Here is a 26,816-nt window from a genome sequence, read left to right as displayed (position 1 = left end):
GCGTGTGGCTTCATTCCTGTTTGCAGCCATTTGGTATTTTGTGTGGCTGGCCAGTCTTTTGCATTTGACTGCCAGGAAGCAAACTGCTTTTAAAAGGCAGGAAAGTTCAAGACTCGCCCCGATGCCAGCCCTCGACACACCCATTGATGCCTCTAATCCGGCCTCTGCGCCAGCGCCCGCGGTCACAGGACGACCACAAATCTGTTCGGTCACGAGGCCCCCGGGTTCAGCTGACTGTCGCTCTACTCGAAGACCGACTATCAGCGTCAACGCGCAGTTTTTACGAGTCATCAACAAGCAAAGTCATATACTAAACCATGCGTGGACATTCTGTTATGACATTTTACTATGAATAACAACAGGGCACATGATCAATGGCCCTAATTGCCTGTGTGAACACAGTTTGGAACAGTACGTCAATAGACATGCCGTAAATTAACACCCGCACAGCAGTTCATATAAACCAAAGAGAGGGCCAGTCAAAACAAACCAGCAATCATTCCTGAAGAGTGAGAAGCTGTTTGTCCACATTGATATTCTGTACTCAGGGCCCTCTGGAGCTTTCTTAAGTTGCAGTAATGTACTCCAAATATGGACCACAGAATATCTGCCAATAAATCTTAGTTAATCTGAATTTTATATTTTATGACTGATGGAAATCTGACAAGCTGCATGTAATGTTTTATGGTGACCATCACACACACACACACACACACACACACCTATCTATTATTTCCTTAATAAATATATCAAATAAATACTGCTGACTAGTCGCTAAATGTCACTGTGTTTACATAAATCCACAATATGTAAACTTGCAGCCATTAGTTTCATATTTAAAAAAAAAAAATTCTGGACTTCCTGTTGTGTCTGTACGTCGTTTGCTAATAACAGACAGATAAAATACATGCGGTGCCACGAACAACGCTGATCCCGCCGTCTAATGACGGTTATTAATGGGATACACAGACAAAAAGGTCACATATTTGTAATTTCTAATATGTTCCACTTCATGCACTTTTAACCCGCTCATCTAAACATGAGGTCCTCTAAAGCCTCGGGTAAAACGCCAGCGATATGTGGGCCTCCGAAATTGTGCAATGATGAGAATATAATGTATCCCAGGGGAGAGCTAGAGACTGGACAAAAGCCTCAGGGGCCTACTGGAGAAAGAAAGGTATTTGATTCTCTCAGTAAACACATTTCAATAATGTAAGCAACTCTGCCTCTTCATAAAGGACAGATACACTTCAGTACTTATTTTGCAATTACCCCGCACGCACACACAGCGCAGGAATGTGCTGAGCAAGAGGACGGGGAACATACTTGAGAAAATCCTTGACTGCGTCAGTTACTTTTATTTCCTTTAGACAAAACTTTCAAAAATCATTACCATGCAGTTTTCTGTTTCAGTGGCAGTGCAGTTAGTGTAATGGGCGTGATTACATCTGTCGAGATGGATTAGCCGAGGAGAAGCCTGGGAGATGGCGATGTTCTCCTCTTAGAATAACAGGAGTGATACAGTGTGAATCATTGCAGAAGGGTAACACAAAACTCCACCGAGACACTCCGCCGAGCTCCCTGCCTCAGCTCCGGCGGCCAAAACTACGCGCTGCAGCGCTGCACTTCCCTCCTCCCGACCAACCCTCACCCCCGCTGCGACCCAACTCCCCTCGCAAACCCTCCGTCAGACCGAAGCCGCGCCGAGCCAGGATACAATTACACGCTATTATATATTTTATTAAAGGGGCGTCGCCGGTGGATGCAGGGGGATCAAAACAAAACAAAAAAGAATAACTGCCTCATTAAAGATTTACTGGGAAAGGTCAAGCCAATTGAACCCTGACATGGAACCATCTCAACTTTTGTTTTTCCTTCCACATATTTCGGGGTGTTTGATTCCAGCAAAGGAGTCGGGCCGCGATACAAAAACCAGAAGTAGAGAGGCAGACTGGCAGAGGCAAGAAACACTGGCATGGAGGAGCAAACAAAAGAGATGCATGAGGTAAAACAGATGGCTTACGCTGGCCGATGGGCGAGCATCCGTTTACCGCACGATGTAAGTGGTTACACTTATATATGTGATCAGCACCGCAGAAGATCGTCATGGGTTTTTCAAAGATCTCCCAAAATGATGGGGAATACTTTGAAATAAAAAAGCTGCACAGCGTGAAGTAGGTGCTTAAGAAGTGCTGCTCCCCGGGTGTTATTGGTGGCATGCGAAAGGCGCAGGTAGTCAAATGTTTTCATTCATTTTCACCCTTAAACTTAGTTAAGGAAAAGGTTTAATAAGAAAGCACTACAAGACTGTTATGGTGGGACCACGCTGAAAAAAAGGGGGCAAGTCCCAAACCTGTTTCGGAGCTGTTGATCTATGCTCGAAGCGCTTACGTTGATTTTGAGAAATCTTAAACATGACTGCAATGTCATGGCTCGTCTGCCTCCGAGACCACTCTTCCAGCCTTTCGGTAATTTAGAATAACAGTCACCAAATCCGAGCCTACAAACACTCTTTTCTCCGATAATCTCCCTGGGTAACATTCCAAAACCAATGTGTTTTCAAGTTGAATACAAATATTTAAATAGCTCTTTCCATACATAACTTCGCTGTCAATTCCTAAGCTAAAACATCCACCACAAGCTTTGGATAGGAAAAAAAAAAAAAAAAAAAAAAAGCTGCGGTTTGGAAAATGAGCCTGCTAATGTGTGCATGTTGGCGAATGCGACACAGCGGAGATCAATCAAGTGATCCGGCCTGTGTGTGAGTGTGTGTGTGTGATGCACACACACGGCATGAGGCGCTGTAGCACGGCGAAGTGTAACCAGCCTCCCTCACCTGGTCCAAGACAGCGAAAACAGCCATGAGATGGAGCGAGATGCCAACACAAGCCCAGACTTCTTACGCGTGTTGTCAGCCGCTGGACCACTGCAGGGTTCCACTGACGAACGCGCAGCACCAATCCAAATAATAAAAAAAAAAAAAAAAACTGAACTGACCATTGAGTCTAAACGGCAGCTTAGGGAATGCATCAATCAAAAACTATGTGCTCGCCCTCTAACTCCACATAACAAATGGTTATGAGCCTTGCACAATATTTCAAATGCTTTTTTGGACATTTTCTTCGCGGTGTGGGCAGCGGGAGGACGTTGTAAGGTTGAGTTTGGGGAACAGACATAGCGCCGCACGAGCCTCAGCATCTCTACGATGTCATGCAGGGTGGAATTTGTTTTCAGTTCTTCCCTGCGCGCTTTTCGCCAGTATTCTTGAAAATTCCCCTAATACCTCCCCGACCACAACTCTGCACAACAGCGTGCACCGTCAGCACAGACGCCGTCTATTCATTTCTAAAGGAAATCCTCCTGATAGGAGAACGAGCCGTACAGAACACGCACACACGCACGTATACGTAAGGACATCCAAATGCCAAGGGCATTGTTTGTTCTTCATGTACTCCAGAGTCCTGCCCTGCGGCTCTGTAGCAGCTCAATACGTCAATCCAAACCCACACATGCACTCCCTTCATTCTCTCCCCCAAACATGGGGAAGGTAATCTCAAGGATGTGGCTGTGAGTCTGACCTCTACGAGCTGTGTGTCCCCCTGCGCCTTTCGAGTCTTTTGCAGTGCCAATTCCCTGGCCTTTAATAGCTCGTACAGCGCCTTAGAAGCTAAATCACATACCACAACAAGGACTCTGGTGGGAAGTGACACCTCTGGACGTGCTGTTTAACCGCAACAGAAACAAGCACGTGAACAGGCTTGTTAGTGGAAGGCGCTTCGGCTGTTGCGTCATTTACAGGGTGTGTAGGCCAGAGCGACGGAGATCCCACGTGTGCTTTCTTGTCAGCTGTTAATCATTATTGCCATTACTTATGTGTGTCTTTGTCGGTGGACTGTGCTAACCTGTGATCCTCGGGAGCCTCTCTTGTGGTCCCACTCTGAGCGGGAGAGCATCTGTGGGAAACAGACAAAGAGACATGTTCAGACCACAGTCCTGCACATCCTGTTTCTGTTAGCCTCCTACAGCAGAAGGCAACAACATAATGGAGCAAGAAAAGGAGGAGGAGCAGCGGCGGTGATGCAGTAAGTTCGGGGGAGTGTTGCTCATAAATGCAAAACTGAGTTTTGTCTATTTTTTTTTTTTTTTTTTTTTTTTTCACTTTCCATTAAGCCCAGATGTCTAATGCAATTTCACAGTCAGGTTTGGTTTACTTTAACTCCTATTCACTGCCTAAGGCAACGGTGGAGGCTGAGGATTTTTATGCTGTCTAATTACCAGCCACTGTGTCCTCCCACAGGCCTTGTAAACCCGTTTTCCACTTTGCTGGGAGTCACCAGATGCACGCGTGCAGCCCCGTCACCGCTTTTCGCCGAATACAACACACGAGAGCCAGATCAACATTAAACCCCCTCCCCCCCAGCCTCTCTCCCATGCCTCCGTTAGGTCTCGCTGCCCCAAAAACTGTGAAGCCCTGAGAAACCCAGCATGTTGCTGTGACAAATTGCTGCTGCGCACACTGAGGCAATGGGCTGAGTATAAGAGCCAATTTGATAATTCAGGTGTAATTTACTGTGTCAGTGGAGGTCGTTGAGTTGTGCCGTGCTGCGAGTGAAAACATTAGAAAAACAGTGGGTTTCATTCGCCGGTGCTGTGGGCCTGTCTGGACAACAGTGTGGCTTTGTTCCGAACAATGCTGGTATATTTTAACCATAAAAATACGCATGTATGAAAGAAACATAAAGAATTTTAATTAATCTATTTATATCTGTGTTTCTCATGTGTTTAGGTGTCTTCTGAGTGAGGCCAAACCAATTATTGTTGTGCATTAATATCCTGATGCCCCGGGATATCACACTATCAGCATTAGATGTAGACTTTTTTTTTTTTCTCCGCAGAAAGTAACCCCAATGCAATATGTTTCAAAATTAAAAAACGTCATTTTGCACAGTTAACAAGAAACATTCCTCCCGGTTTACCACTATGTCTGCAAAATCACTGATGACAAACACTGAACTGTGCCAAACAAAAGTCTTGTTAAAGTCCCTCTAAAGCACAGGCCTTCAACAGGGGGTCCACGACCCCTAGGGGGTCCGCAGAGGCACTGCAGGGGAGTCGCAAAACCTTTGGTTGATTAGCCATTTTTTTAATATATTTTCTAAATTTTCCCCAACAAATTTAAATTTCTTCAAATACACAATAACATGAATCCAACACATTGTAGTAAAGGGATAAGGGGCGGGTTAATATTGAATGCAAAATGATAATAATAATATATATTCATAAATAGGTAGGGGGTCCCTTTTAATCTCTCCTCCTGTCCTTGGCCTGAAAAACGTCGGAGACCTTTAATATTAAAAGCTCAGTAAGAAACAATCTATGAATAATAGATTCTAGATAATTCTGAGCTGTATTAATCTGCTCTGATCAACACCAGCCAACACAGACAAACTACCCTCCTGCTGTCACCACATTCCAAGTCACACATTAATAAATTACAGCTAAATCCTGCAAATACGATCTCACAGCTCAGGGCCACCCGCTTCAATCCAGCAAACAAACAAACAAACAAACAAAAGAGGCCGAAACTACTTCAGAATTTAGTTGAAAGTCACACTGCTCACAGTGAGGATTAGCTAGTGGTGTCAAGGTGGGAGTCACGGCAGGTTTAAATCATGCACTTTTGTTGGCGACGGCTTTCTTTGATGAAGGCTGACGTGCCTCTGACACACGTAGCCCGGCAGGACGCAGTGTTCGACCCGTCGACTTCGTTGCGGGGTAGTTATTGTTCACCTCGTCCTTTTGACAAGGTCCTGGCAACAATAGGCAGCGCAGGACAAAATGTGGCGACCCTGGCGGCGAGCGAACAAGGACGGCATCCTAACAACGTAATGAATGCAACAGACCTTTAGGAAGTTTAATAAAATGTAACAAGAGGCAAGAGGCGAGCTCCGTTCTCAGCATCTTTAAAACCTGTGACAGATGTAAAAGAAAGGCCTTAGAAAATCAGCTGTGCGAAAAACACAGATGTAAATCACTGTAAACGACAGCATTAGCCAATGCGTCCTGCTCTTTACGGCTCTGATGACAGAGCTGGACTTTCACAGGAGATGGCAGCGAGCTCCTCCACAGTCCCGGCAGAGTCCCGCTCCATTAGAAGGTCCTCGTATCAGTGAGGCTCTCCAGGCGCTCACACATAAACAGCCTTTCGCTCTGACGGCCTTATGTAAGCCAACCTTTCATCTCCCTGCTATGTGAGACAGACACAGACTACACAGAAGTCTATATGTGTCCTTTGATGTGCCAAAACAAAAAAAAAAAAAGAGCCACACAATATCAAAGCTGAGCATAAAATTCGAGAGGTGCAGATAGCCTCTCGCGCAGAGCGACTTTACAGGCCACGGCGCAGTTCATTGCTTTTTTTTTCTTTTTTCTTTTTTTTTTTCCGGGACCGGCTCGAAAACACATGTGGACAATCTCGGGTGGTCGGTGCAGCCCGGTGCAGCGCCGCGTTAAAAAATCGTCGGAAAATCACTAAACAAAATGTTGTGCTTTCAAGCTACCAGAGTTAGAATAAACAAACACAAACTTCATGTGTTTGGAAGAAACAGAAGGCAACATCAGTCAGGAGAATAAAAACAACTGTGAGTCGACAATAACAGCTCACAGATGGAAAAATAAGAGTATGTCTCTGCAGAACAAATCCAGACCGAGCTCCACATCCTCTGTTTGAGCCGGTCAATGCTACACAAACAGTAAAGATCAAAAAGAAGCAAAACCAAAAGTCTTGTTCATGCTATATTACCTTGTTTTACTTCGGGGAGTCTGAGATTATACTTAAAACACATGACAGGTCACTGCCAGTATTATGTCTGAAGAGGTAAAACCACACATGAATGATTTCTTAGATATCTGCTGGTTTTTCATGGACAGCCTCCAGGCAGCATAACACAGCCGAAGCAGTAAAACTTCCAAATGGATTTGTTTTTGTCCTAGTGCTCCAGTACACCTACTGGGAAAAATAACAACTTTGTAGAAGTTATGCCCTTTGTTTCACCCTCTGCTAGATTCATCATGCCGCCCCGTAACTCCGAACGAGCCAGGTCGGGCAGTGGCTTTCCATCATTTACAGCTACACCCGTGATTTATTAGCGTCTCAATCCAGCTCGAGAGAGAGAGAAAACAAATGCTTTGTCTCTTTGAAAGTGGCTGCGTCTTTCAATCACTGCACCAAAGCTACCAGAGAAACATGACACAGTGAGCTCTGAGGCATTTTTGTGCAACTCTGGGCCCTCTGTGGATGCATTCTGGAGAGCTGCTGTGCCTTCATCACACACAGAGATGCTCTGAAGGAAAGAACAAGAGAAACAAGTGAGAGCAAGTCGAGCTGCGTTCTGATAGAAGATGAGGCCAGACTGGGGGTCTACCTTCATCTTAACCGGGGATTTCGAATTTGTTTTAGTTCAGAGGCCACATACAGCCCAGTTTGATCCCAAAGGGGACGGACTAGTAACATAATTGCACATTAACCTATAATTATCACCTTCCCTTTGTGCAAAAAAGTGCATTATGACAATGTTTACATTTAATGAACTAGCAATTTTTTTTAATTTTTTTTTTTTTAATTTGGCACATTGCTCAGCCTCAGTGTTAAAATCAATTTGACCCTAGTGGACATATTATGAATAGCAGTTACTTTAAAAAAAAAATAAATAAAATTGCAATTAATTTTAGCAGATTTATCCCATGGGCCAGTTTTGGCCCTCAGACCATATGTTTGACACCCCTGATCTAAACATGCCACTTTCAGTTTATTTTAAATGGCTTCCATGTGATAATTAAATCATTTTTAATACGGAACATTACAATCGACCCAACGTCAAAGGCAGAGCAAATTACGCCCAAAACATGACGCCCGGTAAGATCTCCTCATACTACTGTGTATTCATACTGTAATGCTGATTTGGTCCATGTATTTACAGCAGCGCAGCACGTAAGAAGGCTGGCAGAGAGTTAAATATAGACGCATAGGATGCCTTGGTTCCTAAAACTCGCTCATAACCCGTGTCTAAAGTAGCAGCGTCACAGGGGACGCAAGAAGACTACATCTGCCTAAAAATGGAAGCTTTTCCACAGAGCGTCACTCAAATCTGCACTTGGAAGCAGAAGGCGTTTGTTTTTATTCAACTTGTGCACCGATTAAATAAACATGTGTATGAAATTATGTATGAAATTAAGTCCCTTACAGGGTTGCACTGTCAGGACAAACACACCAAGAAAAAGGTTTGGGGGTTTGCATAAAGAAAATAGGAAAGAACGAATGGACATGCTGACCAGCCTTAAAGGTGCAGCATTGAACTTGTGATTTTGTAGCTGTCTGGTGTCATTTGCACATCTCCCAAATCAAAGATTGCAAATTTACCAGCAGAGATTCACTTGGCGAACGGAGAAGGAGAAAACATTCAAACATCAGCTATGGACGACAGGCATTGTTGGATCAACTTCCACTAGATTGTAGTTCAACTCAAGTTGATTTAATAATATTTCTGCATTAAATCTAGTTGATTGATTAAACCACCATAATGTATTTATATTTATATATATATATGTATCTGAATCATTTACATTTTACAGAAAGACACAAACTAAAACAGTTCGCTTTGTGCCAGACATTTGAATGAATCTGTTGGCGCGTCTTCTCTGCACCGCATGCACAGCTAATTGGGATTATGCATGCATAATCAGCATCTCATTTCTTCCAGCATGGTCACTCTAGAAAATTCAGGCATTCAGGCAAACTATGTGTATAAGCAGCTTCACCTTTAGCTTTCAATCTGTCTTAGCGCATGACATCATAGGTCAGTGTTCCAGTGGACCTTTCCAAGGTTTGTTTATATGTTTTGACTAGACACGTTCTAGCCATAAATAGGAGGGATAAGCAGATGACTTGTCACAGATACAAAGAAATAAGTCAGTTGTAACATGCAGCCACTCTTCACGACAGACACGCGATCTCATGACTCAGAATAGTACCAGCCAAGCAAACTCCCAGCTTTCCTCTCACCTACAGTGTTAAGAGGGTAGCTATGTAGAAGCCAGTACGCAGCCATGCTCTGTCCACCCCCATGGCACACTGCCGTGCTGCTGAGGTGCTGGGTAAACACCACGGTGTCAAAGCACAAACAAACTACTGGAATATGTTTGTTGTTTGACTTACTCCAGCCAATATCAAGTTGTGAAGCACTTCTCTGCGGGTGTGAAGTGGAGGCAGCACCCAAAGCTCCAGCACTGATCAACTCCCAAATAAGCCCAACTTGTTGTCATCAACTCACTTCAAAGTTTCAGTTTCCTGAAGTCCCTTTCTTTTCACACTGCACAAAAATCCTGCATTGTCCCGGGTCGTTGCGGGGCTTTTTGGTAATGTGAAAGGGTTGCCCCAGCATTTCTTCTCAGGTCAAATGACCCTTCAAGCAACCCGGGAATTTAGCGTCTCGGCTTGCCTGCAGTGTGAAACTCGTCCCACTGAATTACCCAATGACGCTGATGTATCTGCCTGATTTTGTCACTGTGCAGTCCGTCAGGCTGTCTTTGTAGAAGCTCCAGGGCTGCGAGAGCTGCTCACTCAGATCTCAAAACAGAGCAAAATTTTGACACCACTCCCATAAGATCATTCTTCCTGTTGATCTCCCAGAGACTGATCTCTCAGTCAAACAAATCCTATGTGTAGCTACATGATCTTTAATGGAGTGCATACATGAATTAGCCGCTTGTTAGCGCTGAGTCTGTATACTTTAAAAAAAGTGGTAAAGTTTCAATCCACAAAAGAGCAACGCTAACATTTGAGACGCTGACATCCATGCCGTTTACCTCGCAATGCTCTGGCACCCTTAAATGTGTAATGATGACGGTGCCAACGCAATGACATGTGATAGGGAGGAAAAAAACAGGCACTGCTGGCAGTCTGAAAGCACACAAAGGCAGGTCAGTCCTGGTCAGAAAATCCCGTAGCAACGCGTTATTTTCAGTGTGAAAGCCGTATGATATGGCTCATAGCACGTGGCAGTGTTCTCTTAATCATTCATTCATGATCAGCTCTTCCCCTTTCTCTCTGTCCTCCCACTTCCTTTTCTTCCTCATTAATGGCTTCATATGAATGGCGGTGATGCCGTGTCTGCTTTTCAGAGCAGTGGCTGTTTTGGCTTGTTAGTGCGCTGCATTTACTGGGATGCTAAGTCAGAGTCCACTGAGGACATGGTTAGAGGAAGCACCAACTAGATCACCCTGTTTGAAGAGAGGGAAGGAGAAAAAGAGCTGCGTGCAGATCTTTCAGAATGGTCGGGTTAATTAAGGCAGTGTTGAAGGGCCATTGAGATCAGTCTGCAGGATTTCCAATGAGCTTGACCCAAGGGTTTTATGAACCACCTCTCTGTCCAATTAAACTCTCTATGCTCTCACTTACAGTCGAGTCTGCAAAGTCATGAATACACATAATATACCTGCTTATGTAAGCGCATACACACACACACATACACACACACACTCCAACTCACACCCACCGCCTCAAGGTCCCTGAATATTTTCTTACTTTATTCAGCCTTTGTTCTTTTATCTGTCAAAGATATTCTGACGTCTGTAGCGTTTGACTCACACTTCCCTGCACTCACTTCGACTGAAAAAAGAAAGTAGGTCGGATTCTGCAAAATTCTCGCTATGTGAAATCTTCAGAAATGACAGTGGCTTAGTCGTACGGACACCAACAGTCACAGATCTCTGTAGTCGCTTTCATAGCTGTTGGAATCACGGTGAAGTCTCCATCGCTCATCCTACCTTTGACAGTGAGATGTAATCTTGTTTTGCACCTGCAGGTGGAGGTATTCTCATGATGCTCATGATCATGGATGCTGTTTCTCTTGAGGAAACACTTTGGGAAAGCATTTTTAAATGGCACTTTTGTGATCGTGCCCATTTACAGGAAGCCATTTTTTGGATAGTGATGTGGCGATAATGTCAGTGGGTTTAGATAATGACAAAAGAACACACACGCTCGCTCTCTCTCGCACACACACACACACGTTTGTATGTCTTTTTAAGGACACTCATTGGCATAATGTCCCTTACCCTAACCTTAACCATCTAAACTAAACACCCAACCCAAACGTAATTGTAACCTTTACCCTAAAACTGAGTTTCGTAAAGATGTCCTCACTTTGCACAAATGTCCTCAATCTAAATCTAACTGGTCCTCAGAAAGATAGCTGTACGAGTACACACACACACACAGATTTGGACCAAACTACTATAGTACAATTCTTTGCATAGACTTTGCCATTTTCATTAATTGCTGTCTAAACTTTGGAAGCAGGAAACTTTGACAATGGAAACCTTTTGGACTACCTGGGGCTCTGTTTGCCTCACGGAAGTGTAGGTAGATACAGGCCACCCAGGTAGAAGGAATTAGCTTGTTACTTTTTCGCTTTTAACTGCTAACCTGACAGATTTCTAAATGTAGCACGGGAACTCTAGAGGAAAATGCAAATTTGTCAGTTATCACCAACATTATATAGGAAAGGATACAAATCTAGGTAGATTTCCATGTAATTAACAAAAAATAATATTTATGGAAATTACACCATATTTACATTCTCAGACTGTGTGTTTTCTGCTCTCTTACCATTCCATTAAATAAACCATCATCCTCATATTTCCTGAATTTCCCTGAACTCCATATGAGATGCATACATGCATTAAAGCATGAACAATAAATGGGCAAGTGTACAGTATATCATGAAACTGTAGGGTTTCAGGCCAAAGCAAATCTATGTGGCTGCTTGTCCAGGTGACTCCAGAAAACCCCGTCCCAGCCTTTCCACTGCCACATCAATCCCCAGCGTAGCATCCGTTAGAGGACACTTATAAATCTTTCCCTGCCTGCCTGGCTGCTGAGGGGAGCGTATGGAGAACCATTCCTATTCATACTGGCTAATGTTTTACAGGTTTTACCGTGGGGGTCAGTCATTGTGGGTCATTTGCGTCATCAGTGAAGGGAAGGGAACTGTTGAGGTGGGCTGCCAAGGGCAGAGGAGGAGGCCGTGTGCAGGGAAGGAGGAACAGACTTTTGTGTATGCAAAGATTAGCACTTGTACAACTAAACACACTCCGAAGCTCTCCGTCTCTCTCTCTTGTGCGCTGGCCGGCAAAGCGCACACTTAATGAATAAAATCACACTTCCTTGGGCATTAAAATTGCTTGCACGCACAAATATGATCCCATGACATATTTCTCACACTGGCCCCGCGTCTCTGGCTTCTATTTACCCCTCCCCTACACTTCACACGTTCTTACTCAAACTCTTCTAATTTCTGAAGTGTGACTAATGGGATTTATCCTCTTTACGTTTCCTGGGAGAGACTTAGCCTGATCCGAGAAGGAACCCGGCGATAGATCCGTCTCTGCAGGGTGAAAGCGCAGGCCACAAGGATGCTGTGACCCAGAGAAAACCACAGTGGGAGTACCCCATATTCTGACCTCAAAAATGATCAAACTCAACAACATGGAATGTGTCACTGATAAAAACCCTGTCATGAAAGCCAGTGTTGAAAGTATAAAATAAGAGTCCGGCGTGTGTTTTTGTGATTTAAATTCTATCTTTCCAGCTTCGTGTAATATTATTCGTGTACACACCGACTCTCCTTGCCTGTGACGTCTCAGCTCTGCACATTTAACTGGGTGAAAAAGAAGGGATCTGGCTGATGGACCTGGCAGCCCATCTCAAAACAGCATGCCAAAGCCATTAGTGTATAATGGTACAGTCAGGATTACTGCCGGGGCCTGGAGAGCCGAGAAGCGAACACAGCACTCACTTGTTTGTTTGTTTTACAAGCCTGTGGTCCGTTCAGTTTGCAAGGTGCCAGTGGGCTTTGTGCCGCTTAAATCCCAGTTGATTTAAACTGTACGCAGCGTGTCAAAAATGGTAGCTACTCTCTGGCTACAGCGCACTTGTTTCTCATTGTTACGTCAATATAAATCTGTCAGGTCAGGACGCTACGGATCGTCTAATAAAGAAAACTTTTCTTCCTCTAAAATATGGAGAAATTAAGCCGGCGCTGTCAATAGGTCCTCTAACCGTTTCCACTAAGGTGAATACACCTGCGTGTTGATTGGCTAATTAAACACCCATCATGAATCCTCTTACGTGCCTGTCAGGTGTTACTGGCCGGCCTTGTGTTTATATTCGGTATTAATATAAAGACATCATTTCCCCGTCATCCATCAGCTCGGTGATTCAGCACTTCCAACCTGTTTCAGCAGCGTGGGTATTTTCAAATGGAACTCTCATGACAAATTAGAAACGGCAACTTTGATTTATGTGTCTTCTTAAAGACTTTCTGGAGCATTTATGAATTACATTAGGAAAGGCCAAATGAGCTGGGGTGTAGGCAGATAAAAATGGTTTACCCGTGATTTCCCTGTTATTTTTTTTTTTTTGTTTTGTTTTTGTTTTTTTGCCCGTTGGTGAAAAATGGACAGACACATGCTAGTTCTTAGCTCACAGTGCCGGTCTCAGACAACAGCGGGGCTGCGTGTTACAGTTCCACTGTAAAATGTTTTTATGAAGCCATAAGTCTGACTGGGACAGGAGGCAATATTTCTTTTGGGAGAGGCAATGTGCGTCAAGCAGGATTTTCAAAGTTAATGAACAGCTGAATACCAAAACAATCGAGGGCTGACCTTTACATGAAAACCAAGGAAAACACGCAGAACTTCTGAATAGTGTTAATTTTGGCCAAATAATGAGCTGTGGAGCTGCGCTGTTTCGAATTGACACTAGCTTGAGGATCTAGCCTCAAAGATAAATATGGGACTATACGTGTCAGAACATCACAGGTTCGGTCAAAGCCAATGTTTTGAGGGCAGTATGGGAATTTGTCCACACATGCCACCTCATGTGCTTATATTATTTTAGCTTTTATTCACAAGCCTGACTCAGCAAGGTCTGTGTTTTGTGTTTTGTCTGAGCTCATCAGAGGGGACCACACTCTGCACACGCATTACTACACAACTACCCTGCTATTTCAGCATTTACAGTCCCATCAAGATTCCCACAGGACTCCAGTAAACAAACATATGGCAATTGCCCACTCAAGCATTTGTCCTTAAAATCCTTTATAAATCACTGGTGTACAAACATGAACGTGCAGTGAGGACAGCACCTATGTACTGAAAAGTGTGTGAATGCCATCCCGTGCAACTGTGCAAGGGCATAAATCTCTGCTTCCTCTTTTTGCAGGTGGAGGGAGTTGCGCTACAGAGCCGGTTTCCCTGGAAGAGGCTCAGGTCAACCCCATGGGCAACATTTCCGCCATTAGACTGCAAAATGCTTGCTCTGTTAAGGAGATTCCCGGAGGGCCATATTCCCCCATGTTCAGGGAATACAGAGTTCCGTGAAGGTACAAGGAAAAAGGTGCTCTCTGATGGGCTTCTCTCCATGAGACAAAGCACATGAGCCATTAAGAATGACCCATCATGCTGATAGCCATCCTGGAAACCAGGCTTAGAGCAAAGCAAACAGGGGGATGAGATATAAGACATGTTGGTTTTCCTCTGGGGAAATAAGCTCCAGACTGCACGGGTGGCAGAAAGTCATCCTCTTTGATCACACCCTCACTGGGGCAAACTGAGGCTTAGCAACCAGCAAACAATATATACTACTTCTCATTCACCTGAATGATATATGGTGCGATAATAACCAAAGATAGTGTACTTACAACATGTCATATCATGTGACTTTGCTGTGCAGCAGCATGTGTCTTTGGCCAAAGTATATTTAATGATATAATGGTTTCAGTAGAATATGAAGTCCCTCATCAGTACTGAGGCACATCGAAAAACGGAGGTACAAAAAGGTTAACTAAATTTTATTTAAAAGAGAATTGTTTGTTTGGGGGGCAGCAATTAGGCCTGTAAGGCTGACATATTGTGTGCTGAGGACACTTCCAAAAGGTCAGTATACATAGTGTACATTCATCTTTTATCTCAGCTTTGGTCCCAACCAGCCTGGAGGGAATCACCAGGCCATTTAGCTCCTAAATGCTTTGGCTGTGATTTGGTGCTGGGTCCAAAACAGAGTGTAGTCACAGCTACACCGCTACCGTGGGCTGCATAGGCCAAAAATATTCTTCAGCTTTGGTCAGTTGCGACCTACACTGATATCTAGAGTTGTAAAGTCTTGTCCCATAATATTTTAGTCAGTGTTTAGTCAGATTTATTGCCTTTAGATTTATTGTACATGTCCCACTGATAGCTGAAGCTATATGCACCCACCACCACGTGATTTGAACACAGTAAGTTCTGTTTAGTGTACAGACAGAAAGTATCAAAGGTCATACAATCAAACATACAATTCAGCCAGTAGTAATTTTAAGTATAGATGAACGTAGTAGAGTTAAAATTGCAGTCTAGTTGAGAAGAAGTACCGAGAAGCATGCACGCACGTACAGTAGTTGAATTAAAACAACTGGTATTATAACAAGGCGCCAGTTCTGTAGTGTGTTTACACTGCATGTCTATCAGTGTATCTGTGTATAGCATGTGCATGTATACTATGCATGTGTGCTCAAGATTTGGAGCAGCATTAAGGCAGCCCACAAGCTAGGAAAACATTTACAAAATGTTTTTTAACTTTGTTAATCTGCTCTTTAAACACGCATGGAATCCTAAAAAACAAAAAAAACACACGAAGCGTTTGTTTCCTTATTTACATTCAAGAGCACGGTGCAAAACTTTCTTGAAAGAACACTTCGCTCCTGGATCTTCTTGATTAGAGCAACTGGTGCCACCCACACACACACCGAGCCCAACGACTCCTGGTGTTTACCTAGCCACGTGACTGAAGCTACGGTTCGGCCCCCGTGACGTCAGCGTGCATTCCACGCATTCATCAGTCTCAATTCTCACTGATACTGTCTCAGATTCTGCGGAGCACAGGGAGCAGACATCATACATTATAAAAGCGGCAATCATTCACTAGGACAGTGTTTGCTATATTTATCTTTTACTGATAAAATAAATAAGCACCACTTTGTGTTTGCCATCTGTTTTCATAAGCAGTTGTGAGCTCATGAGGAGCCCTTGCCTGAAATAGTATTCCTGTTCCACTTAAAACATGGAGTCCATAAATAATTTCCAAACTGCTGTCTAGAGATGGATACATGGAAATAACAAGTCACTACATAAATATGTATGAATACTTCAGATTTTATCCACATGTTTTGTCTGGTGCTTTTAGTTGTTGTGTTGTTCCACTTGTAAATTACAGTTTTTTTCTTAATGTCTTGTAGCATAGAGGTAACATTGGTAGTAAACATTCACAGTACAACACTAGTATAATAATGCACAGTATGTGAATCAATATATAGTATACACTGATCAGCCACAACATTAAAACCACTCACAGGAGAAATGAATAACATCTTGTGATGATTCAGTGTTCTACCGGGAAACATTTCGACCTGGCATTAGACTTCTACCACCCACCGAGACCAGACCATAGCAATGACACCCCTTGAGGATGCAGCCTGACAGAGGCAACCACACAAAAATGGTTTAGGAACAACTAAAAAAAAACATGAAAATTAGCACAAGGTGTTGACCTGGCCTCCAAATTCACTAGATCTCAAACTGATCAAGTATCTGTGTGATGATCAACACAGAGACCCCCTCCCCTCAACCCATATGTCCCAAAGACCCCCACTAACCACATTGTGTTGCCAGACGCCACAGGACGCCCTCAGAAGGTCCATTCTCTGATGAGTCACAACTGTTTTGGGAGACCTGCAGTAATGTTAGGAGCGAGGCAGGACGCCAGTTTAATCGATTTAATGAGGAAAATGTTGATATGGAACGTATTAGCAACATTTACAGTAAGAGTACATGCCCCGGGAAACAGCTTGTTTTATGAAGAGGCCATGTGAGGAGATTTGTTGTAATCCACACCTTTATAAATTTATCTTTAAAGGGCGACACACAGACGACATAAAACTCTTGGCCAGAACTTGCTCTAAATTCAGTCTGCTTGGGACCGGGAGGCAAGAAAAGGCAGCTGCAGCCTGGTTCATAGTGCTCCACGAACGGTCACATGGTACTACTAGATAAACTTTTCTGCAGAAATCCCATTAAACATACACGTTTTTTTGTTTGGCGTAAAGGGCATTGCTCAGCGGAATATTAATACAGTAATAATGACATAACAGACATTGACTCATTCAAGTTTCAGTTCAAAGTACCCACAGATGTTCATTCTAAAGGAGCCGCTTCATTGTCTGTAGCTTTAAATAGAAATAAAATGTTGCTGACCACGCCCCCTTTTTGGAAAAAGGCCCTGCCTCTCCTGCGAGTGCCATGGTTACCCAAGGCCCACACCAAAAACACGGGGGTCAGCCGCACACGTCTGAACTTGCCAAGTCTGGTGCTTATCCCCTGTGATGTCCTATGGTATTGTAAAACCGAATGGCTTGTTCAGACACGCTGTTTATTAACATTTAAGCTAAACCACACTTCACCTTCACCAGATTTATCAACCTCAAAGCAGTTACACCGAGTCCTTAAGGTGCCAAAACAATTCCTAAAGGTCTCATCTGTACGAAAACTAGTGCTTTGCTGAGCAGCACGCCCACTTTAAAGCTAAATATTACAAATTAGTAACAGATATTAGTTATTCCTTTGTTTTAACATTTAGTCACTTTGTGAAAAAAAAATCCTATGTGACAAAATGGTGGCGACATACTTTGCATTCTGTTGCACAACCCCCCCCCAAAAAATTAGAAAAACTCTCACAACAGGGAAAGTTTAAGACAACAAAAGTCTTTTAATGTCTAAACAGTCAACTCTGCCGCACAGCTGAGGAAACACTTTGCTGAGACCTTTGCCTTTTGCATTCTGCTGCTCACGCCATGTTCTAAAGCCACCAAAGAAACAGCAGGCTCATCTCGCTACCGTCTGAAGGAGGGAGGAAAACATCATGGGGAAATGTGACGGAGGCTGCGTTTAACCCCACTCAGTCGTTGCATTGTCCAAATGCTCATTTGTTATTGTCTTAATTGGCCAATCAGTAATCATGGCAGGATAATTAATCAAACAATGAAAAGAAAGATTAGTCCTACTTTTAAGAACATGTTCTGCCGAGGTTCACATCACGTATAAGCCCAACAAAGTAGGTCTGTAGCCTGAAGCTAGTGTGACTTCTCATCTGTAATTGCTTTAATTGCACTTTCCATGGACCATGTAAAAGGAGAAAGAAATAATGTCTGCTGCAGCTCTGGATAAATGACGACCATTGTGAAAACAATCCTGGCTCGAAAAATGCCCAATTGGAAAGCATAATCCACTGTAATGGGAAGTAGTGCAATTAATTGGGACGGCAGACTAGAAGAGAGGTATCATAAAACTGAGCCATAAACAGCTACAACTGCACACTTGATAAGGCTGTACTGTGTAGGACTTGTAAATACAAAATGGCCACGCTGGAGTTAAGAACTGGAAATTTGGGCAAATGCTCCTTATTTTTTCTTCCCCCTTCTGAAAAATCTGCATGTTTATTACCTGCATGTGTGCACTAATTTAATGGAAAACAGACCCAAAATAAATTACTACTCCCCATATAACCTGATTAGTACAGCTGCCTGAATCAAATGGATCTGGTGTAGATAACCAGCGGGGTTAGAGAGGGAGGGGGCGGTGAACACAGAGCGCCGACCTGGCCGCCTCCACCTCCGTCACATGTAAATAATCAATAATCAAGGAAGAATCCGCAGACAGACCTCATCCAACCTGCGTCTGCATCCAAAATGTTCACCGTTGGTGATTACAATATTACAGAACAAATCACAGCGGAGGTTGGACGCCAATGGGGAAAAAGATGTCTGCCAGGTCAAAGGTGTCATATTTCATTCCAGTCTTTAATACTCGGGATTAACGATAACGGGCTGCCACGCGGAGAACGAGAGACTCAGTAAAATAATAGGACTTTGGAAGATATGCTTTATTGTATCACTCGCATCTCTGTTACTTAAATGTAAAGCCAGGGCTAAGGAACGTTAAGCTGAGTGTAAAGACTGGAAACGCGTTTCTTTTTTTTTTGTGTGTGTGCGTGTGTGTGGATTTAGCAAACGCGATATAAGGTGATTAATGAGCTTAAGATGCGGTGGTAGACAGCCAGGGACTAGCTGTGTCCCCTTCTTTCAAACCTTTATGCTAATAGTCTCCTGAGTGCAGCTTCTTTCTTTACTCTCTGCAAAGCGTTTTCCAAAAATGTTGCCTCCGAAAATGCCTTTCCACGTTGCAAATGTTTTTCACGGAGAAGACTTTTCTCTTTGCACTGAGTAAACGCACCCCCATCTGATCCTAATGCTCACCTTGCCCGCGTCCTTCACTGGGTTCAGTCCCTCTGCAGAGCTGGCAGTGCCACGCTAAACCGTGCAACCAGGGGACCTGTATTGGCAGAATGGGCCTTACCTCAGGCAATTATGCCCTCAACTGTGGCTCATTGGTTTATGGTTCGATAGCGCTCCCTGGGTCTCAGGTCAAAACTCCACTCACATGCAACAATACACTAATGGGTACGGCACTGTGTGTCCCCGGGTCTCTGAAAGTCAAAGCCGACTCAGCCAGAAACCCAGCCGTGACTCGAGGCTGACCAGTAAGGCAATATTTTTTTTATGGCCGTCATCTGGTACGGCTGACTCCCTGGCAAACCACACAGAATCGCAGACACTCGTGAACTGCCCCTTGCGGTTCCTCCTCCCGTCTGCCTCTTTTTTCCTCCCACACGTCCACAGAGGAACTTCACACACACACACACACACATGCACCTGTGTGGGTCCTGTGCTCTGGGGTCTAATTGATTGGAAAATGAAGACAGACGCCTGTGTGAGCTGAGCTCTGTTGATCAGTAGTCCCGCTCCCAATCCAAACATGTCACCCAGACAACCAGTCAGTCTTTATTGTTAGCCACCAATCACACTCCTGAGTGGATGAGAGACGGAGTCAGGCATCCACATGGACGGAGAGGCGGTGGCAAATCACTCCTAGGTTTGGGAGACAGCAATACCCCTTCCCTTAACAGCAATACACCACTTTCAATGGAGAAGGAAATGGGTTGGAAATGGGCAGAGTAATGCTTTCAGGCCGGCCTCTCTGAGCATTGACATCAGACATAACACAGAGCCATTAATGGCTTCACTGTGTGAGTGTTTGACTAGCCAGACAGACCGGCTGCTGCGAGCTTGAGATTGAGGCAGGACTGATTATTGACATTTTGATGGTCAGACTTTGTGGAACTCTGATAGATTTTGGCCGTCGTCCTTAAACAAACATTACATTAGTGAGTTACACATGAAACACACTGATTATCAGAGCGGTAATATTGTTTTGCTTATATATATGTGTGTGTGTGTGTGTGTGTGTGTGTGTGTGTGTGTGTGTGTTTAATATCATAAAATCAGACAAGATGTTTTCACGATACTACTTTTTAATTCAGTCATAAACTAAACCTGAACTTGCTTTATTTTGCTGTGGCACCCTGGGGAGGGCTGGCGCTGCATTAATCTGACGTAGGAATGGATACACAGGGGAGTATGTTTCCTTTTCATCTGAGCCTGTCCTCTCACCAGAGCGCGAAAAGAGAGAGGAAAAGGCAAAACTGTGAAGAGGAAAAGCCCGTAGAAAGGAGAAGGGGTCGGCCGTTCAGCGAAACTCAACAGCGCATGAAAGGCAGGGAGAAAAATGAATACATCTGGCGTGGAAATAGGAGAGGTGGTTCGTCCACCGTTCGGAGACGAGAAGAAAGGGGAGCGGGTGGGGAGAGGACGGAGGGCAAAATGGGGGCTAATCATGAGAGAGACGGAGCTGCGAGGCAAGAGGAGACGGAGAAAAGAGGGACACAGAAGCAAGGCTCGGAGCGAGGCGCGGAGAGAGATGGGGATGGAATAAAAAATAAATAAATAAATAAAAAGAAGCCGAAGGTAAAAGAGAGCAAAGTCCACAGAGCTGATCGTACAAGCGCATTGTGAAAGTATAGATTAGGGGGAGGTGATTTTAGCTCGAGGGGTAATGTCTCCATCCCGAGCCCGAGCTTTGAAGGCTGCAGGACGAGATGTGGGGGAAAGGGAAAAAAAAAAAAAAAAAAAAAAAAATGAAAACGCACCTCCCCAGAGTGGGGAGCACTGTGTTACCATGGAAACAGCCCTGACGTCAGAGCACGCATTATGTGATTACTCATAGAGTCTGTTGAGGAGCGGGCCAATAAAACAGGGACCATTACTCACACACCGGGAGATGGCCGGAGCTCAGGTTACACACATACTTCAATATATGCGCGCACACACACACGCACACACAAACTTGAACCACAAACAAAGTATATATATGTATATGTTTTCCATGTACATATATATATATTTCAATTCACTCAATTCCAATTCACTCTTGCTCCTTCTTAAATAAAACACAGACGGATGATACACTGTATGAACATTTTTACAATCCAGACTCAGTAAAGTCGTCACAATTTTACAAGGGCTCCTGATTTGGAATGGAAAGCAAGCACATTCATCGTTTGCTTAATAACCGTACTGCTGAGGAATGAGGCAATAACCTGAACACTCATCGTTCACTGCTAAAAACCTCGACACAAGTGTCCGCCCAGTGACTGCGGACCAGGAATCCGTTCCTCCATCCCTACCGGGAGGAGCACACACACACACGCACACACACACACACACACACACACACACACACGCACACACACACTACCCCATCAGCAGCAACCGCGAGCGAGCTATCGCTGACAGAATCTGCATGTTCTGCATTCCACACACTCTGACCCACGTCTGACAAAGAACATCAAACACGGACGCTGACATGTACCCTATGGTGCGTCACAACGCGCGCGCACACATACACACCGCTCGCACACTTCCCCTCGCCATCTCCCACACATTCTCCACTGGGAGTAAAAACACTGTTAGGGCTGATAAGGATCCAGGCAAACAGTGTGGATAAACAGTCACTCTGGTAATTAAGAACCATGGGCCTATCAGAGAAGAGTATGCAGAGACAAACATGTGATCCAGACTCCATTACTGAGGCCGTGCACATTCCCACCACAGAGACCATTAGGTGAGTGCAGACAGACGGTGAGAGTTACCATAACTCACACATTTTGGAAAGGAGCCCTGCCTCTTTTGTCTGAGGCCGAGAGGAGCGCAGGAAAAATCTGTTTTGATCTGATTATTCAAAACACGGTGACGCAGCGGCGGCGAACACCATTCACTGACCCCTCCACTCCTGACATTAGCGCAGCCCTCTCGTAGCATTTACACCGACCCAGACTCTGCACCTGCTAACGCTCTAAAACTAGGTTGTCTCGGTTGCTTTTCCAAATCCTAGGATTGCTCATTATGTTTGTATTGGGAGCAACACGCATCCATGTCAGCGCCATTGTGTTCGGTTAACAGAGAGCGACTAGCAACAAACCAACCACTTCTAAATGGGATATAAACAAACACGCGCTTTGCACTGAAGCTAGCCGGCGGGCTGTAAATACCGCAGGGTTGCAGTGTGAATCGAGGTCCAGAGGAAAGAAATATGAAACAGGAAACAGTATCTTGTCAAGTGGTAAAAAGCAAGGATTTAGGTAGTTACTTTCAGATGGCCTGTTTGGAGTCAAGTCATGGACCTTGATGAGGGTTTATTTATTTTCTGTAATACAGCTATGACAAGGAAACTTCTGTAATGCGTCACAGCGCTCTAAATCAGGCAAACATGCGAGCTACACGTGTATTTATGTTAATATTATATTACAGACTACAGGCAGGTAAAGGACATGCCTTTATTGTTTTATATTTTCATTTCCTTAAAAGGGCTCAATAGATTTGAATAAAAATTCACCCATGTCTCAACAACGATCACCATGGTATTCCTGGTATTTCCCAAATTCCAAGATTATTATTATTATTTTTACCATACAGTAAAAACAAAACAAACAAAAAAAAAACTCAAGTAATTAGTAATAAATCTTATCACTAAAAATAGATGCATGTCTTTGTCATATCATTGCAGTTGTTTTCTTAAGAAGCTTAAGCTGCGAGTAAATGTTCAAAATCTCTCTCTCTCTCTCCTCTGGCTGTGCTGGAACACGATGTGAGGTGTGTCAGCTTCAACCAACATCAGTCCACCTTCCTCTGAAGTATCTGCACTTTTAACTGTCCTTAATGTCCATGACGCAAGTTCAGTTATTGCATTTGGGACAAGTGTTCCATGTCACTTCTCTGCCACAAATGTGACTGAGCTCTGGCCAAAACCTGATATACTATACTCTGCATCATCACTAATCTGGTTACAATGATACCATATCAGAGATGATCTGATTAGAGGAGGACAAGCCCAGTAGCTCTCCCTCCCTCTGCATGTGGCTGCAAAGGGTGTGAACGTGTCTTACTTGGGCACCTATTAACAAGCAATACATGTATATATTCATGCATCACAGTGTGCGCATATGCACACCGTGTGTGTGTGTGTGTGTGTGTGTGTGTGTGTGTGTGTGTGTGCTGAAACAAGCTGTAGTCCACCTGGCAGGCCAGTGAAATTAATGAGTCTCGTATTCACGCAGCGTGCACAGCCACATCCGCCGCCCGAGGCTCCAGCCAGGTGCTCTGACACTACACATCTTCAAACAGCGTAAGCAGGATCTTCCAGGAGGACTGCGCTTCCCGTAACATCACCGTGACCGGGAACATACCACCCAGAAGACACATTTCCCTGTAAAACTTCACCCTAATAACACTGGCTGACTTTTAAAAATGTGGGGGGGCTCCCTAAACATTGTCCAGGGAAGGATATTTGAATTTGTTTGCCTTTTCTGCATTCATAAATGAAGTAAAAAAAGTAATCCAGTGTCATGGCAGTGAAAAGAATTTACGGCACTTGAAGTATGACCAAACTAACAAAGTGTGAGAGCGTGTGGTGTTTTCTGCTTGGAAACCACAGAACAGCACATCCTATGACTTAAACAAAACTAGCAAAACACAGTAAAATGTCTGTTATATAAAATGTGTGTAATACACATGCTTGTTAAAATACATACACAATATTTTCTGAAGCTGAGATTAATAAAACTTCCTCCAGACTTTTGGATTTTGGAAGAATAAGATTCAGTGCAGTACAACAAAATATAAAACAGTGAAGGCTCATTGGGATTTTGAACGAATTTTGCTCTTTAGTTCTCTTGACATTTATTCATTCAGTTATTTATATGCCACTCGTTCATATACACAGTGGCGCGCTGCTAATGGGTTGTGTAGGTACACAAATAAATTAAATAAATAAAGACTGTTCATAAAAGAAAATGTGAAATGAACTATTGGTACTGATTTAAATTATTAATGGAGTATGATGAGCGGTATAACAGATTCAGTTCCCCATCTTAAAAATCTGACAGTGATCATTTTCTAAATACGGCATTTATTTAAACCAGTAGTTTTTTTTTTCTTTAAACAAGTTTTTAACAAGTTCATTACTGATACAACTGCCTTTCATTTCAAACTGGAGTGGCACCAATTACTGTAGGTAACACACTCACTGTCTGACTACGGATAAATGCCTCAAACTATTTCCTTACAAAGAAAGCAAACTGGTCTTCACATGTCGCGGTCCAACGGGAAAACCATGAATTAACATAAGCAGAATAGAAATGTTGGTATAAAACAGTGACAACACGAAGGAAGTGGAAGTACAATTGATCCACACTCAGACCAACTGAGATCCAACAGAAAATACATACTGAAGGCTCCCTCACTCTCCAGTTCCCTTTCTTTATTCCTCACTTGCTCCTCTTTTTGCCTAAGTCAAGCAGATACACCTGCACTCTTAAGATCCATTTCAGCAAACACAACAATAGGTTGGAGCCACAATAATAGTTGTCCAGCAGGATTTCTACCAGGGCAGCTATGAAGGGAACCATAGGACTTGGAAGAGACTGTGCATGCGTGTGTGTGTGTGTGTGTCCAACTTGTGTCATCTCCCCTAATGTTTTCTCTCAAATGTGACCTCTGGTTCCAGTTCCTTTCCAGCAGCTGACCGCCATATGTAAAAAGGCCCGCACAAGTCCGCTGAATCTTTGTCTAATGGGCTGCACAGATGCCACTTTCCTGGAACAGTTCCTCCTGTATGCATGCACGTGCATGTGCACGTGTGCGTGCGCGTCACTGCGTCCCTGCCTTTCTCCGTGCAAACACACTCTGACGCCCCCACCCCCCAATATGTCCACCACTGTCTGGAAACAATGAAAGACGTTGGGTGAAGAAGTGTGAAGGGAGAAAAAGTGTAAAGAATTGTGGAAAATTATATGGTGGGAGAAAGGGAAACGCATAAGGGGGAAAGTTATGCTGCTGTTTGGATAAGAGTTGTTGAGGGTAAGTAAAAAGGGAAGTACGTAAACTAACAGCAGGTCAGTTGTGAAGAGAGGAGAAGAAGGAGAGAGAGTGAGAGCAGATTATTGACTTAATGGCAGAATCAAGGCTGTCAAGGGCTTCAGAGACACTGTTTGTGTAGTTTGGACTGGGCCTGCTAGAGCGTGCAGGGTGATGATGGAAATCTTACACTCACTCAAAACAAGCCCACTGACCTTTTCATCTAGCGGCCCCTGAATCGGTCTTAACATTCTGCCTGCGTGGAAATGAATGGGTGCTTATTACGTCTGCGGCGACATCACAGGCCATGGCCACTTTTATGCATCGCATGTTATGTGTGCACATGCAAGTGTAAAATGAGGCAGGAGTGATCTCCATAAGCATGTAATGCTGTTGGCTGTGCTCGCCGCTCGCCATCCCTCAGCAACCACGAGAATCTGGGCGTGACAAGAAATGTAAAGGCCTCAGTCATGGTAAATTGAGTCGCTTCTCGAAGGTGACCAATCTTCATTACCACTGACATTTCAGAAATAATGAGCTCATCATAGACGGCGTGAGCAACCTCTGGAGGAGCCACCATTTTGTTTTGCCGGACCGTCTGATCTCTGAACACGCAGAAAAGCAGGCCCGACCCAACATCTGTCCGAGGCGATGCAGCATCTGACTTCGTCCCCAGGGACAAATAACAAAATGAAGGGGACGCAGCTGCTAAATAGTGAGCTACTGTAGATTAAAAATGAAACATTATATCAGTCATCATATCAACAGCGCACAGTCGAGCTTATAATTGAGATCAATGGGCACTGATGGTTTTTCCATAGATCTGGGATCTGGAGATTTTTCTCAGAAATTGTAAATTGACTGCCAGCTGTGGCTTTGGCCGCTAGTGAATCGATGCTATTTTTTGAAATGGAGAAAGGCTCTGACCCCTCTGTGGACCCTTACATGCAATAAAGATGAATCCAAAAATATCCAACAAAAGTGCTTCAAATAATTGCAAAGATTCCAGGGAAAATGCCCTGAAATTAAGTGTTTACAGAGAGAATGAGACAGACATGGTACGTTTATATAAAAATCATCTGTTCCGCCCACAAACGCTCAACTACTGGAAGCTCTGGGAGCAAACATACTACATCCACGATTTGAAGTAAGCAACTCGTATGTTGTGAAATCTGATTAGTTGAAACTATATCATCTCCCCACAGAGCTCAAACGCTAGCACAGGGCAACAATAAACCACAAAAAATAAAATACTAAAAACTCATAAAAGCATAGAAAACCTACAATAGCTCAGTAAATACATACATTTGCCTTTTAATTGCATGTTTATGAAATGCAGAGCAACATTTGAAGTGT

The 26,816-nt window shown here is 43.8% G+C and overlaps 1 protein-coding gene across 4 annotated transcripts in view; it reads right to left on the bottom strand.

Moving 5' to 3' along the window:
- LOC125014874 (cGMP-inhibited 3',5'-cyclic phosphodiesterase A-like) overlaps window positions 1-26,816 on the bottom strand; it is a 69,588-nt gene that overhangs the window by 26,866 nt on the left and 15,906 nt on the right. For 2 of the 4 annotated variants that reach the window (XM_047596382.1, XM_047596381.1), the window contains exon 2: window positions 3,903-3,953. The exons of the other annotated variants lie outside the window; for them this stretch is intronic. In XM_047596382.1, coding sequence (XP_047452338.1) covers window positions 3,903-3,953 — 51 coding nt within the window. The remainder of the gene's footprint in view (window positions 1-3,902; window positions 3,954-26,816) is intronic. 4 annotated transcript variants of the gene reach the window in all.

This window comes from Mugil cephalus, chromosome 10 (assembly GCF_022458985.1).
Source record: "Mugil cephalus isolate CIBA_MC_2020 chromosome 10, CIBA_Mcephalus_1.1, whole genome shotgun sequence".
Classification (NCBI taxonomy): domain Eukaryota; kingdom Metazoa; phylum Chordata; class Actinopteri; order Mugiliformes; family Mugilidae; genus Mugil; species Mugil cephalus.
Note: the sequence above shows the minus strand (reverse complement) of the source record. Positions and strands in the feature narration are given on the sequence as shown.